The 17,179-nt window shown below is 40.0% G+C and overlaps 1 protein-coding gene across 1 annotated transcript in view; it reads right to left on the reverse strand.

Moving 5' to 3' along the window:
• USH2A (usherin) overlaps positions 1-17,179 on the reverse strand; it is a 446,098-nt gene that overhangs the window by 104,809 nt on the left and 324,110 nt on the right. The window contains exons 50-55 of the mRNA XM_079968364.1: positions 13,988-14,209; positions 6,274-6,497; positions 4,176-4,386; positions 3,888-4,085; positions 2,157-2,311; positions 1,124-1,322 (exon numbers count right to left, since the gene is read on the reverse strand). Of these exons, the coding sequence (XP_079824490.1) occupies positions 1,124-1,322; positions 2,157-2,311; positions 3,888-4,085; positions 4,176-4,386; positions 6,274-6,497; positions 13,988-14,209 (1,209 nt within the window). The remainder of the gene's footprint in view (positions 1-1,123; positions 1,323-2,156; positions 2,312-3,887; positions 4,086-4,175; positions 4,387-6,273; positions 6,498-13,987; positions 14,210-17,179) is intronic.

Here is a 17,179-nt window from a genome sequence, read left to right on the forward strand (position 1 = left end):
TACAATTACTACTACTACTAGGCAGATTATGTAATATAGGGAGAACAGTAAATGTGTTTGTCCAATGACAAATTATGACTGTCCCCTGGCCCAACATCTCAGGATGTGCCCGACAGTTTTGCTTCATCTTCATCAATGGAATTTGGAAATTATAACAAAACAATTTTTAAAAAAGAACCTCACATGTATCCAGTGCTTTTTTTCTAAAAAAATGTTTGGGGGTACACGTACACACACACACACACACACACAGTCTACAGGAAAATCACTGATGTCCACTGCAGGTATGTAATACAAGGAGGATCCAGAGGTAAATGATGCACCGCGGATAACCCAACATCTATAAGCACGAAACACTAGCAACAAACAAAACCCCAACTATTCATACAGATGTAAAAGAATGTAATTTGGAGAGGGGCTGATGGCAGTATCAAATCTTATGTTTCACATCCCAATTTGGAATGAGATAAGAGCATAATAAATCATATTGTTCTAGGAGACCAATATCAGGGGAGAGAGAGAGAAAATAGGTATTCATTTTCATGATTTGGGACACAGTACCATAAGGAGGAAATGTGATTATTTTAATCTTATGTTCAAAAGCTTCCACCCTCCCTCAGCATGAGGGCTTTATGTGGCAAAATCAACACGTGTTTCCATGGTGAAGAGTTTATCATGCCAAAACCATGTTGAGTGTAAGAGAAATGTCACAGGAAAAGTTATTTGATGGCAGTGTAGAATTTACCACATCAGATTGTAACTTCAGGAATCATGTTTTGGAATGCCTTCCTACATGAACACATACAGCCCAATTCCCTGAAAGAATACAGGGTGGAGTGAAAAAGCTGGGCAGAAAATGTTTCCCAGCTATGCTAGATTTTCCACTTGCAAGGATTTAAAAGTGTAGCAGCGCTATGAAACAGGCAGCCTCCACCTGGAGTCTGAAATTGTACCATCCACTCTGGCACCTCAGGATTCCACTACATCATTCTATGTGGGCAAACCAAACCCCTGTCTTATCCTCAAAGGGACTTACCATCAAATATATGAGACTGCAACATTTAAAAAGTCTGACTGCTAAATAAGCAGTGAGCATTTTGCTTAAAGAGCTTTCTATCCTTACCTGATACTGTATGCTGCATCTTGCCTGCAGTGTCAGTATATATAAGACCTTTCCCCATTCGACTGATCTGGTATTCTCGGATGATACCATTTGGCTTCCTGGGTGCCATCCAGCTCAAACGCAATGCCACTGCACTCAAAGCTGTAACTGTTGGTGGCTGAACAGTCTCTGGGACTCCTTGGACAGTGACTGCAACTACCTGAACACACATGAATTAGACAGCAATTTATTGTAATAGTACAGAAGATACCTTGATCAATGAGAATGTCACTTCTAGTTTAAAATGTTGTTGTTTGCTCTGGCATATCATTACCATGGCTCTGTAGTACGTTACTTTTCTCCCCTTGGTTTATTCCACACACACCCCAGCAAAATCTGACCTTGAATATGTTTACGCATGAGTCTAGGTGTACAATTTATCAAAGCAGATTCACAACGTTTTGCCTTCAGTGCATAGCGCCAGGCAAGAGGAAAATCTGGAGAGCAGGCTGTCTTGCCATGGAACTCTTGATAACACCCTTCCATATGGTTCATCAGTGTCTCTGCATTTTAACAGCCTCATTTCTTCGGGCTTTTTATCGCCAGTAAACATTGGCATAAACTTTGATGCCACTGCTCCCCTTGCCACTTGCTGGGGTGCCATTAGAAAGAGTTGCTGGCCCTTCCTCAGCTTCCAATAGATTACTTCCTTTCCTGGCTGGCAGAGGGCCACTCATACATCAGCTGGTAAGAGAGGTGTTAGGCACTCTCTGCTGGCTGCTACAGACTGTGTACTATTGCGTGGTGGAAGGGAGGGGCAGCAAAGGTCTCCTGCCTGGTGCTTCCAGCTGAAGGAACAGATTGACCCAAAGGGAATGAGAAGAAGCTTAGAAACATTGACAATGAAGAGAATATGTACAGCAGAAAAAATAACAAGTAAATCATATCTGGAAGGGCCTTTCTGGATAACCAATGCTGAAGCTTCCTTGTCCAAATATATTGTTGTAGTATCTCCCCACAGCTGCTCTCACCCTCCAGTGAAGAATTAACCCACCTTGCTACTGTCCGCACAACCAGCAACAGTGCATGCACGCAGTTGATATGAATATTCCTGATATGGTTGAATACCACCAGTGTCTGTGAAACTCAGTTCCTTTCCTCTGAAACGCTCAATCCCATTTCGGAGAATAATGTAATGAATGATGATACCTTGTCATAAGGGGAGAGAGGGAAATAATGTTTCTGGATTAAATATATACCAGGAATTCATGTGACAAACTATTTTCACAAAATATTATAAGGAAAGAGTCGTGCCTGGCAGCAGCTTGCAATCAGGAATAGTACTAAATTGTGGGCAGGGTGTGAGGGAGAGAAGGAAAGTCAAAACAGGTACAAATCCAACTAGAAAGTCTTTGTGACTTTAGGTGAAATTAAGGACAACCTAGCCTTGTTCAAACATAACATGAAACTATGGCTTAGAGCAGGCTTCCTCAACCTCAGCCCTCCAGATGTTCTGAGACTACAATTCCCAACATCCCTGACCACTGGTCCTGCTAGCTAGGGATAATGGGAGTTGTAGGCCAAAAACATCTGGAGGGCCAAGGTTGAGAAAGCCTGGCTTAGTGTTACATGAACAAGATGGGGTCATGCACTCTTTCCATCCTTTTCTTCCTTCAGTACGGCTGTAAGGAGAAGGAAAGATTTTGCTGCAGTTCAGAGCTACAGCCAAACCTGGACATACTGTGGTTGGTCTTGAGTACAGTTTACTGAAACAAGCTGGCTTCAAACCATGGTTTATGAAGATGGTTTGTTTCAATAAGCAAGGGATGAGCCAAAGTGTGAAGTCGGGACAAAATACTTAATTACATTGCAATATATCACTCATATAACACTAAATCACCATTTAACATTGAATTGAATGAGGCCTGTGTGAAAGCCTTGTCAATTTGAACATGGGGCATTCAAAAGAGAGGTTTCCTGTGAGCAAGTCTGAAAGTAGACCAAATCTAAAAATGCCTCTTGCATCAAATCATGTGGGTTCAAACAAACTTTTTCTGATGTAGCACATGGTGATATTGAACAGTATCATTAGTTGCTGCAGGGTTGCCATAAGTTTGGTATTTGGCACTTGCAAACAGCATTTGGGTGGGAAGCGCTGGCAGCCCATGTCAGAAGTGCAGTTTTTGGCAAATTTCATTTTAAAATAGCTCAAAAACTCAGGTTTTTTTAAATGCATTGGGGGGCGGGGGGAGCTCAACAACTTTTTTGAAATATGTCAACCCTATTGTACAAACTATTCACTTTAAATTATCAATCTGCAAGTCATGACAATAAGTGTGTAAAGCATTATTGGAGTGTCCTGCAAGTTATGTGTGATAAATCTTCACCATATCAACCTGACACTTCTCTGCTGAGGGCTGTCTGGCTACTAATGGAAGACATATATGAAATGCAGGTTTAATCTCTCTGGAATCATGACAAATACATGGGTGATGAACTTAAGCAAAGTATTTATTATTCTATAGCAAGCCCATTGGGCACAAAAGCACTGAGGGAAGGGTGTGGCTCAGTGACAGAGCATCTGCCTTGCATGCAGAAGGTCCCATGTTCAAACTCAGGCATCTCCAGGTAGGGCTGGGAGAAACCCCTGTCCCAAACTCTGGAGAGCCACTACCCATAGGTGAAGGCAATGCTAAGTTGGTGGACCAATGGTCTAACTTGGTATATGGGCAGCTTCCTATGTTCAACTCTGCATCAGATCATACAATAGCTTTTATCAGAATACCATTTGGTTGCCGAGGTTCTTTCCAGCTTAGAAATATTATGTCTTCACGGTTATCTACTTTGGCCCACTGGGGTGGACTTACACCTTCAGGCACATCTTGTTTAGTAGTAGCTCTGCCAATTTCACTTAATCCTCTTCCGTATTTGTTCCATGTGGCTACCCTGTACTCATATGTGACATGAGGTTCTAGTTTCAGATCTATAAAGAGAAAGCATTGTCAAAAGACGACAACCAACTTGGACATTTACATGCAAATGTTGCCAACAAAGTAGATGAGACATGGTTTACCTGTGAATGAATATTGAGTCGGACCTCCAGTGTAGACCTTCTCCTCCAAAGTTGGGCATATGCCTCCATCTCCGTTCTTCTCTGTATTATCCCAATAACTCTTTATCCAAGCACATATGTGAGCATGTTTGTCGAAGTCACATCGCCCACAGTATGCTGTTGCTTCCATGGATATAGGGCACAAAGTGCTAGCTTTGCATTCTTCTTTTACCTACAAAACCAGTTCCCAAGCTTTTTAGTCCATGTAAAAATGATCTAATCCAACACATACACCTTGCTTTCTCTTACACACATTCAAAGGCACCCCACGATACTAATTCTCATGCAGCCTTTCTGAGTCAAGCAAGGACCTTGTTTTATGTTCCCAGGCTTTTTAGTAATTTAAATCTTGCCGCATGTTTTCCACAGCTATTATGATATTGTGGCTATTAGTTATAATGGGTTGCTTCCACAGTTTGTCTTCCACACATAGAAATACTCCTTACATCCCAGTGGAGAAATCCTGCTAGTGCGGGAGTGGCATATTTTCACAATTATCCCCTCACCCCCACCCCACTTACCATGCAGCCCCAAGCAGAATCTCCCTAATTGTTCTGGAGCAGGTGGCAGGGGGAGAGGCAAGGGGAGAGAGGAAAGTGGCAAAAGTCACCTTACCTCCTCTAGCAGTATGAATGAAGTCTGAATCCAACCCTATGGTTTTTGTATTTTCATTTTAATTACGGTATTCTTTTTGCAAATTGCCAAGGGAATGTTATTATTCAGGGGTATAAAGGTATTGATAAAACATAAATAAATGACTACTCTGGTTTCTAGATCAGTGTAGTCCACACTCACACCCAGTCTGCATCCATCACAATCTGAATCTTTATTTTTTTAGAACTGAAGATTCCTCCTTCACATTGTGACTAGTGAGAATACAAGGGAAGCACATGCATTTTCCTAAAATGATACTGATCCACATTTCTTGTTCGAAATTCTTTTTTTAACCCCAAAAGAATGAGCACATGACATTCTGATGTTGTGTAGAAGAAGAAGAAGAAGAAGAAGAAGAAGAAGAAGAAGAAGAGTAGTAGTAGTAGTAGTAGTAGTTTGGATTTGATATCCCGCACCCAAGATACAGCAATTCTGTTGCACAGTTCTAACATATAAGCCTATGTGGAGTCCCTCTTCCATTTTCCCAGTCATGCAGGGCTATGATTCTTAAATTGTAGCCAATGGTGCATTTTTAGCTTGTCTCCAAGACTAAGACAAAAACAGAGGAACTACTGAAATAAATGAATCAATACTGAATTGCAGTGTTTCATCTCATAACGCCGAGCATACCCATAACTACAGTGTCTACTCAGCATCTACCAGTGGTTGACCCTTCTTGTTCATTCCACACATCCAGCTGCATCAACTTAATGCCAACTTGTTCCCTGTCTCTGCCAAAGAACTCTTGGAACAGTAGTTTTGGGAAGGAGCTGACTAATGAACATAGGAAGCTTCCTTGTACAGACTCAGACCATTGGCCATCTACTTCAGCATTGTCTACAATGACTGGCAGCAGGTTTCCAGCGTTTTAGGCAGCTCTACCTGGCAAAGTCAAGGACTGAACCTGGGAACTTTTGGACTACCACTGGACTGCAGCAAATGAAACTGAGCTTTAGTTTGGAAGCCTTCTCAGTGGCCTCCTATGTAGCAGCCATCACATAAAATAAAATTAGGGATCTGCAAAAATAGGACAGTAGTCTATGATGCACCAGAGTTTAAGACTATACGAAGTAGTGCCAGTAGGAATTAAGAACTGGCAACACAACTGAAGGTAGTTACACACACACAACCCAGCCCAGTTGGAATACTAACTTTCAGCCCTTGGACTAATCTGAAGTGCTGAGCAACACATCACAAGAAGCAGCTAATCATTATTAATTCCTTTAGAATTCACTGCAATAACATCAATCATGGCAAACTCATTCGGTATTAATATGGATGTAATGTGAAAATGAATAATGCACACAGGAGTTTTTATATTCCTATTTTACAAAAATAGTTATGAACAATGTATTTCTCTTTCCATTGTCAAATCAGAACCACCAAGAGGTTTTCTATCAATTACCTTCATCATCATTCCAGCTGAAATCCTGTCAGAGCAAACATATTTCAAAGGATTATATCCAAGTCCATTACAACATTCCTCGCTCTTTGGAATAAGTTCAGCCTCACAGCATTTTAATGGCACTTGGTCATTCTCTTTAATGTGGGCTTTAGACTCACCACTGGAAGCTGAGCAGCATATGGTACTTGACATATTCACATATTCATGTCCACAACAGAACATTCCTGCAACAATAAAACATTATATATGCATGCGAAAAGGGGAGAAAGTGGGGGAAAGTACAGAGAATGCTATAAAATACAACATAAAAATGTCTGAATGAGGCAGCTACTGATACAAGGGAAAAGGTAACTAAAGTGGTACTTAATTTTGAATTTAAGATGACTAAACTGGTAAAGCCTTTGTTCAGAAGCCAATTCCAGTGATAAGGAAAGACATGGGCCTCTGCTTGCAGATACACTACAGAAAGAAGCTGTTAACATCTGCGGTGCACAACTACTTATGCCACATGGTGTGAACGTTTGACATTTCAAAACAAAATGTAGTGATGACTGGCCCCTCAACCAGTTTCTTCACTCCTGTGGAAAAAACACGAAAATAGGTTTTGTTCTAGAAATGAGTGAATTGTGACAAATTGCTGTAAACCTGCTTCCACGTTAATAAACAATCTGATGGTGAGAAAGAAAGAGAAATAAGAGAGGAGAGAAGATGGGTGGGAATTGGCAATGAGTAGAAGATTAAACTGGAGAGAAGCTGGTGATAGGACAGCAAAGATTTAGAGGTCAAGAGCATCTGATGGGGAAGGGGTCCTAAGTCAACTGAAGAGCACATGCAGAAGATCTCAGGTTCAAAAGAATCAGGTAGCAGGTGATAGGAAGCAGCTCTGTCTGTCTGAGACTGGAGAGTCGCTGCCCACTGGAGCACGTAGATAATACTGGACTAGATGGCAAAATAATTTTAATCAGAATACGCAGCTTCCAGTTCCCAAAGCCTTGCTAGAAAAAGAATGGTACCTGTGGGATACCCATCCACCCCATCTGTCTGTCCCTCTCCAAAGTAGACAGGAGTCAGGGGTTTGAATGAAGTTTGTGCCAGGATGCTGTCTGTGTCTCTACTACAGCAGAGACTTCTTGGAGTGATACCATCTGGCTTCCCTGGGGCAGCTGTGTAATCATGTTCCATAAGATGAAGCAGGATACTATCAAGAAATAAATCCTGGGATGTTAGTGCATGTTTAGTAACCTCTGAATAGTAAACTGGATGAGCATACATTTCACAGAGAGGCTTCTCTTAAGATAATTATACTGCAAGGACCACCCTAGCTGGGGCTATAGCACAGGGTATAATTAGCTCAATGCGAATAACTGAAGAATTTTTGCTCATAGGGTTAGTTACGTTCAAATAACTGGGGGTCTGTAGGATAGTAAATGGTTTCATGTCCGGGTCAAATTTTTAAAGTAGAACTGTTCAATCTTACAAACATGCAGTGCCAGGCAGAGATGATTTATTTATGAGAGGACCAAATCCATCCTCCTATTCTGCCCGTCAGTTGGATTCTATTATGAAAGTTTAATATTAAACATGAAGCACTCGGTATTGCGCTGACAATGGTGACAGCAGGGTGTTGTGTAAGTGAATTGTTCCAGACTTATCCTCCCTTTTCAGCCTCTGCCTTACGATACAGTTCTGTGGATCTAACGGCTTTGTGTAGTAGGATAATATCACATCCACCGATGGGTTCTCAAGACCAACAAAGCAGCAGAGTCCGAACAATATTCTTGGATGCAGCATCCATCCCCCTACCCTAGCACATGCCACAGGACACAGCAGTGTCTGTTTGCAGCAATCATTGAGTCTCATATGTTCACAGGCTAGGCCTAACCATGTGATAATGAGTTGAAGTTTAACGTTACCTTCCTGTCCCCCAGCCAAGATTGTGGTTGCATCACGTATTGTTTTGGATAGTGGTGTGTGGGTGTGGGTGTGTGGGTGTGTGTGGTGTTTTGTTTTTTTTAAAGCAAAGGCAAATGTTTTACCTCAGAGCCACTATTGGCAAGCAAAGTAAAATGTTGATGATTAACCACTTTTATTCTAGGGGAGAAAAAGAAAGACGCATTCTTTCACCAAGAGTCTCATCTTTGTTTCACTGAATTAAATTTTTCAGCCAAGATTTCACTCACATAACAAGAAGTGACTCCCTTTCTAGTTTCTTTGGTAAACCATTACTTCTTTAATTATTATCAACCTTGTTCCAGCGTGATAAATTGCTAATTACTTAATACCCTAATCAGCGTTCATTCTTTGCACAGATAAACTGTGACAGCGCCATTAATTTAAATAGTAATTTCACTTAATGGCCAGAACGGCACACCAGATTTTTATGCAGCATTTTCTGAAGACTGCATCCATCACTGCAATATTCTGACATAAAGATGTCTGACGTGCACTAACTCACTTAGGGAGAGCAGATGTTGCCGAGCAGAGTTTGGTAGTAATTCCCATAGTGCATCACTTCAGCATGAATGAGCTGCAAATTCAGAAATAGACATTCCTCTGAAACCTCACTGTATAGCCTTTGACCTCAGCCTAATTTATCACATGTAGCACTTGACTCTTGAACCTTGACACTGAGAATGTACAGTTTAAAACATGCCTACAGTGGGGCAGTGGGTGGTAAGGGAAGGGAAAATAGGCCCATATATTATTGATGGATTGATTTACCTTTCAAATACATCACCTCAATCAACTGCTTAAAGAGGGAGAATTGCCTTCCAACTAATTGTGCATACACACATAAATATGCATTTGCCAAAAATTAGAAAATAGAAGTATTTTCCAGAGGCATATGCAATGCTAAAATAAGCAGAAGGGAAAGAAACACACAAACCTCATTAAGACACTCGTTGACCTGCCAAGAATTATTTAATATCCCTCTAAACATTCTCAGAAAGGTCCATGTACTGTAGTACTAACCCAGCAAAACAGCAAAATGATTGAACTTTGAAGAAGAAAATATTCACTGACATTGAATGCTGTAGGCTTTCCTTGCAAGTAAACTTGAACAAGGTTGTGCTGCATGAGGTCAACAGCACTCTCTTTCACATTTACTCAGAAGTAAGTCTCACTGTGTTCAATATGGCTTACTTACACGAAAGTGTGTTTAGGGTTGCAGGCTTAGTGTTTCATAACCAAATCAGAGAATCAGTCTTCATTGCGAATGACTACTTGAACTATTTCCTTCAACTAGGATATTATGGCTGGTCACTTTAACTGAATGTTTTATTTTGACATTATAAAGGGTGTTGCTTAGGAAAAGAGAGAGTAAAAAATAATGACATTGCTTCTTGTTGTTATGCTTCCAGTAAACATGGGAACATTTTGGATGGACTCTAAACAAGCACAACCATGCCTGGATGTTAATTTCTTGAGGGAATTCTGAACAATATGCAGTAACATAACCACCAAAAAAAAAAACCAGTAGATGTCTCTGTCTGTGGTAGAAGCCTCTGTGTTATAGAAACAGAGGAAATCAGTGTTCGAAACTCCCATTGTTGTAGGCACATTTTGTGACAGGGAATTTCTTTAGCACAAGCCGTTTCTGAGTTCTGGGTGCAGTACTGCGCCTAAGATTTCAGATTAAAACTACAGAGTGGAAGGAAAGGAGGACCACTTCCAGCTACTCTCTGAAGACTGGGGAAGAGATCCTCTTAAGAATATTTGGGGTGGGGGAGGTGAAGGACTAGACCATGTGAAAAATGAACATAATATTGTAGCTGCAGTTCATTCAGTTTCAGCTTTGTATTCTTGTTATTAAAAAATTGTGCCTAGACGTTCTGTTGTTGCGCCCATAAACCTAGGTTTAAGGTGCCCTTTAGCTCCTAGCTTTCATATCTGTTTCTAACACTGGAGGAAATAAAAGAAAACAAAGGCACAAAATCAGAAAACATACATTTCCAATTATACATGGAAACAAAGCTTTTCTTTTCTGTCTCAAAGAAGCAGAATAGCTCACAATGAACTATACCGGCCCAACCTGCTTTCCAAACCCAGGTCTTCAGTTAGACTTTGCATATTCAGAGGGTCACATTAAATACACAATTAATACTATGTGTGAGAAGAGTCATTTGTTTTATGGCAATCTGATGCTGTTTTTCTTGCATTTGTTCAATCACATGCATTTTTAATGTGAACCACCTTCCTTCTCCTAAAAAGCTGAGTAAAAATATGTTAAAAATAAATAAATTTGAGACAGAAGATGTTTGTACTCAATAGATATACATATTAAAAACTGAGGTTTTTTCATTTGCATTGAATTTTGATTTGTTTCTGAAAACAATTCAGGGTGCTAATTATTATTACTTATAAAGCCCTAAGTGGCTTAGGATGAGGTGATCTGAAGGATTGCTTCTTTCTGAATGAACCTTCCTGCGCGCTTCAACTAACTTTTCCATGTTCTGCCACCTTCAGAGGTATGGTTACTACAGCCACAAGGATGGGTCTTCTTAACACCCAGATTATGGTACTCCCTCCTGAAAGAGGTTTGGTTGACCCTCTCCCCTTTTGAGTTTTAGATTGGTAGCAAAGACTTTTGGCCATACATGCTGTGGCACAGCATTTTTTAAACCAGTTGTTTTATGTCCCTCTCTTGGTACTGCTTTGATTGCTGAAGTTGATTGCTGTTTTTATTTGTTTTACTGTTTCAACTGTAATTGTTGTGTGTTTTTCCTTTAGAAAGGCATGCTGGGGTAGAAATCTTGGGGACCAAAAGGCAGTGTTAACATTTTCTAAAATAGATAAACATGCAACTTAGTGAATCTCTGACTAAAAGGTGTATTGCTTTTAGTCTACCTGTACATGCTGAAAAGCCACAACTGTGCCTTTAAAAAACAAATTCATGTTGAAAAGTTAATGCACAATATGCAAAGCCTGAAAAAGCTAAAAAAGGAAAACATTTTTAAACCTTTTCCATGTACAAATGCATGAATTTGAGAAAAGCAGTTTAAGAACACATATATCTATCTATATACACAATGAAATGAAGAACATGACTTTCATCCCAAGGTACCTGTATTACATTCCTACACAACTCATCTGCCCAGAGAGAGTAGTAAAAACATAAATGCTACCCCAGCAGTTCTCTTCCAACAGCATCTGTTAATTCACTCCATTTATAAAATACATATTGACAAAGACAACTGAACTGGGACCAGGGAGATTTGATTTGGTGTGAGAAAGTCAATTCAATGTGATTTTGTTAAAGGGCTCCTGCAGGCAAATAAAAAGAGTTTAAGTAATAAAGTACATAAAGAGATACTTTACGAGCCAGCCCTTTCTTGTGGCAGCCACACAATGTGCTGCTATAGAAAGGGACTTGGTTCAGGAGAAACATGAGGATAATGTGTTATTCCTGCATCGCTCAGAGCTGAGGTTGCAAATGCGGGCGGGGTAGGCACCCGTCAGTTGATCACAACAATGTTGATCAGTCATTAATTTATCCGGGAAGGAAATGTAGAGGAGACAACTACTTTTATTTAATTGTCATTTATTTGTTACACAACTGCCAGCTTCTTTTATCCTTGTGGCAGCCCTGTAAAGTAGGCTAGATATCCAGTTCCATGGGAGCTTAAAGCTCTCAGGGAAAGCTGGTAGCATTCCATCAAGCAGTGAACACACAGAAACAGGACCTTGGACAGCTACAAGATTGTCTGTGCAGGTAGTTAGAGCCAAGTCTTATGTAGGGTAACCAGATCTTCTTTTTTAAATAGATTTTACTGAAGTTTGAAAAAGAATACAAAGGTTAATATCAAATATCCAATACCTTTTAAAATCAAAGATTAAAAATTAATCAAAATAAATACACAAACCAAAAAGAAAAAAGAGAACTTCCAATTCTTTGTCTGTAAGTTATATATAGAAAATTGTTCAAAACATACACTCCAAGATAACACACAATTCAGCTTTCTATAAACAAATCTTTTCTTCAGTCCTCAAACCATAGCATAAGTTCCTTTTTCACGCAAAAAAGGTCTATAATGTGTTTCCTATTTTTAGTAAATATCCACAATGGTTTTTCTCTGATTAAACACATCTCAGCTAAGTCCAATAATTTTGACAACCATTCCTCCATGGTAGGTAATGATGAATTTTTCCATCTTTATGCATATAAAAGTCTGGCTTCTGTGATCATGTATTGAGGGTAACCAATCTAAAGTGTGGTGGGCTCTAATTCTCTGGAGAAGTTGGCTGGCTGGTTAATGGGCTCTCGTCTTCTTTTTTAGCTATTTATTTATTACATTTATATCCTGCCCTTTCTCCCAAAGGAGCCCAGAGCAGCAAACACATTAATGTTAAAACATCTAAAAACAATTCCAATACAGATACAAACTGGGAAAGATAGGGCTATAAATGGCTGCTATCCATGATGGATAAGTTCTGCCTCTATGGTCAAAGGCTATAGTATGCTTCTGCATACCACTTGCTGGAAATCACAGGTGTGGTGAGTGTTGTTGCTCGTCACAGATCCCACACTGGTATCTGTTGGCCCTGTGAAAACAAGGCTATTATGCATATATCAAGCATTTGTTTCAAGTAGGACATAACTGCACAATTTTAATTCAGAATTTGAGTGCAGATTATCACACTGAATGCATATAGGGGAGAAGTGGGTCCACACCCAGACTGTATTATTCAGCCATGAAACTTACTGGGTGATTTTGGGCCAGTCTCTTTATCTTTTACTAACCTAACCTACCACATTTACAGGTTGGGAAAGAAAAATGTTACTAAGAAATACAATAATAAACACACAGAGAGAGGCTTAGTGATAAAGTAGGTTCAAATCCCAGCATCCTTAATAATCTCCATCAGTGGTAATTCATGGAAGGTAGAAGTGTAGCAAGTGGGTGCAATCTTGTTCCTCCCAATTTGCTTTCAGTGAAGCACCTTTACAAGACCAGAAATACATAAGTGGAAAAGTGAAGAAATGTGCTGCCCCAGTTGGAGTACATAGCATTGACCTAGGTCAAGCAACCCCAACCTGGTACCTTTCAGATGTTCTACAACTCCCACCATCCCTGAAAATTGACTATTTTGGCTGGCGCCTGAAACATCTGGAGGGCACCAAGTTGGGGAAGGTTGCCCTAAAATGAGCAATTGTCTGACTCAGTGAAAGGCAGCTGAAACAGATTTTGCTACAAGTGTGGAGTCCTTTACACTGAGGCAGGCCTCAAGCTAGCAGCAGAAAGCAGTAACTTAAAAGCACACTTCTGTCTTGTTTTTAATGTTGCCCATTATTCTCGCCAACCGCTTTTGAACAATTTCATTCCACAGGTGCAGAGCACAAAGTTTCTTCTAAAAGCAGTTCAGTATCCAGGTCTCTTTTCTTCTATTAGATGGAATACAGTGGTACCTCGGGTTACATACGCTTCAGGTTACAGACTCCGATAACCCAGAAATAGTGCTTCAGGTTAAGAACTGTGCTTCGGGATAAGAAGAGAAATCGTGCTCCGGTGGCGCGGCGGCAGCAGGAGGCCCTATTAGCTAAACTGGTGCTTCAGGTTAAGAACAGTTTCAAGTTAAGAACGGACCTCCGGAATGAATTAAGTACTTAACCCGAGGTACCACTGTAATCATTTTGGGAAGACTAGCCTTTCTTAAGTTTTTAATAGCAAAAAAAGAGAACAGAGTATATTTCTGCAACAATTTAAAAGAGTACCTGCAGTAGGTAGATGGATTTCCCCCTTTTCTTCATCACCACAACAGATCAGGTCTTTGCTTACTATTTGTCCCCCACAACATTGCTGACTGAAGCCATCATGGAGAGATCCACCGCAACATATCTGGTTCCCTGATGTGGAATAAGGAATTCCCTGGCAGCAGGAATCCCCAATCCCAACAGAGGCCCAATTTTGTTCTTCATCTGGGCAGCATACTTCTCCTGTAGATTTAAACATAGTATGGAAATCTATATAATCCATTCCATTATTTGTTGATGTTGGCAGTAGCAGTAGTAGATTAATATTATTTACGCATCAGCATCAATGTACATAGAATGGTATGGTTTAGCATAAGCAAAGGGATTCTTAAGCTTTCAATCTAACATTTGACAGGGTAGCAGATAACAAAGGAGAGGAAGGACAAAAAAGGCAAAGATTGGATGGGTGCAAATACAGTTATCTGCACATTAGACTATTTCAGTGAAGGGTGAAAATGTCCTTGCATGTTAAGCTTTTAGCTAAAAGTGTAAAACATTAGAATGAAACTCCTATAATATCATTCCTGTCCAACAGGTTTACAGTCTGAGTATCACAAGTAGGTTAACTGTGAAGGAAAAGGACAGGGCTGGTGGACAAGTTAACAAAGATGAGAGATAGAAGAGCTAGGAAAAAAGGAAAAGGGATTGGTGTGACTGATAGAGGAAGGCTTTTCTGTCAAAAGAGATGGCCTATGCCTGTATATATAACTTCACAATTGCTACCATGCGCCACATTTTGCCTGAGAAATTTTTTGCAATATCTCCCATGTTGAAGTACCTCAGATACTATAGCTAGGGGAGACCCTGGATTTCTGGGATTTTGTAAACTTTTTAAAAAGTAAAATACTTTTTATTTGATATTACTATGGTTTTCAAATGGTGTTAATTCTACCATGAATTATTAAAGCCCCTTAAAGTAGGTTTCCAAGTTGTACTAGATTGGGCATGTACAAGCTAGTGATACTACTAGTGTTGAAATGAATCATTGTTATAATACAGTGGTGCCTCGCAAGACGAAATTAATCCGTTCCATGAGACTCTTCGTATAGCGGGTTTTTTGTCTTGCGAAGCAAGCCCATTGACAGCTTAGCGGATTAGCGCTATTAGCGGTTTAGCGGCTTTTAGCAGATCAGCTGATAAGCGGCTTATCAGCGGATCAGCTGATAAGCGGCTTAGGGCTTAGGAAAGGGGGGGGGAGGGAAAAAACCCCGCAGGAACTCGCAAGACATTTTCGTCTTGCGAAGCAAGCCCATAGGGAAATTCGTTTTGCGAAGCGCCTCCGTAACGGAAAACCCTTTCGTCTAGCAGGTTTTCCGTCTTGCGAGGCGTTCGTCTTGCGGGGCACCACTGTACTGCACAGGGCACCTAATTATAACTGCTCTGTTTCTCCATTTCTGAAAATTCTTTGTTGTCATTTAGTCGTGTCTGACTCTTCGTGACCCCATGGACCAGAGCATGCCAGGCACTCCTGTCTTCGAAAATTCTTTAGGTAGTCATTTTCAGAAAAATACAATTGTACACACATCCAAAGTCATGCATGCTGTAGTCCACATGTGAACCAGCTATCTTTCACTTAAGTTTTCTCTTCAGAAGTATTCTCCATCAACTATATTTGAATCTTCTTCAAATTTAATATGCCACTTGGAGATCTATTAGGGGAGTTTTGAAAAGGGAACTGTCCAAAACCACTAGTGTGTGCTTGCAATCTGAGGCATAAGTCACCTTGCTGGAAGCTAGCTACGATGTTCTCAGATGACATTCAGGAAAGAACATTGTTCACTTTCTCCACAAAACCCCAGGGAGAGAGAGAAGTGTGATGAGTGCTAGCATTATTTACTTTATTATAGTTTGGAAATTCACCCCTTCCCATCTTTGCTTTGGGATTCATATCCTTATCTTCTATTTCCGCAAAGATAACACTACCACTCCTTTCCTGAGTTCTAAGCTTCATGCTTGTAGCAAAGGACTTAAGTTCATCTCTCACATTATTAAAAGTGGCCAAACAACATCTGGAAGGCATGCATGCCAAGAGTGCCCTGTATAAATATCTTTATCAAATAAAGTCAATAATAAACCAAAAAAGACATGAGCAAACCTTTGGAGTGTAAGAGATATAATCAGTTTAGATACTTAACCACATTTCTCTGCTCTCCTCAGAATCTAATTTCATGACTGAACAGAGTAAGGCCTTCAATGGGGTATGTAAGTTACATCAATTGGAAATAATACAGATTTTTTATATATTTTTATTTTATAAAAGGACCATTAGACATAAGACACAAAGGATCAGTAACCTTCTCATTAACCTCTCAAAATGGGATCCTTTCCAAGCCAAGCTTGAAAATGTTTTCTTTCTGAAACTACCATGCAGTCTTACCAGTTAATTGTTATCCTTATCAAAAAATGACCCACATTAACATTTCGCTTGGGGTTATTAGCATAATTATAAAAAGAGAGAGAGGGGGAAAGTGACCAATATTGTTCTTGTTGCTGCACTTAAACATGGGGGAAGAAGAAAGCAGAAACCACATCTTTAAAAAAACAACTGCTGGCAAACAGTTTAGAAATATTCACCACTTGAAACTTAACAATTGCCAATTGAATTTGAGCTTCTTTTAGAGACAAGATGATTTGCATCACTGTACTTTTCTGTCCTTATGTAAACAGCATTAAGCTAGTTAACAGAGACCACCGGATGGGTCTCGAGGTCACAGACAATGATCTTCTTATTTTAGTACATTGAGATTAATGAGACCACCAAGAGACTCTCCTTTATTGGGACAGCATTTTTTCCCCTTTTGGATGACATCATGGGAGGCATTCTAATATTGTGATATATGAATGACTTCTGAAGGCACTGGAATTTAGGATATGCTGCATAGCTTGGCTGAAATTCAAAGTACTTCTGAGCACAGGGAGTGTTTGCCAACCCATGGGTAATGCAGTCAATTTAGCTGCTGACCTCACAGTTGTCTGCAAAGAGTTTTGTGCATTAAACATCCGGTAGAAATCTTTCTTTGGGCTACCATACTTGCCCTATTTTAAAATGTGTCAAAAACCTAATTGCAAATAATATTAAGAGGGTTGCTCAAAGGGGAAAAAAAAGATGTTTCTTTCTTGGCAAGCTTAAATTTGGGGGGAAATGTATCATGG

This window comes from Podarcis cretensis (assembly GCF_951804945.1).
Source record: "Podarcis cretensis genome assembly, chromosome: 3".
In the NCBI taxonomy this organism is placed as follows: Eukaryota; Metazoa; Chordata; class Lepidosauria; order Squamata; family Lacertidae; genus Podarcis; species Podarcis cretensis.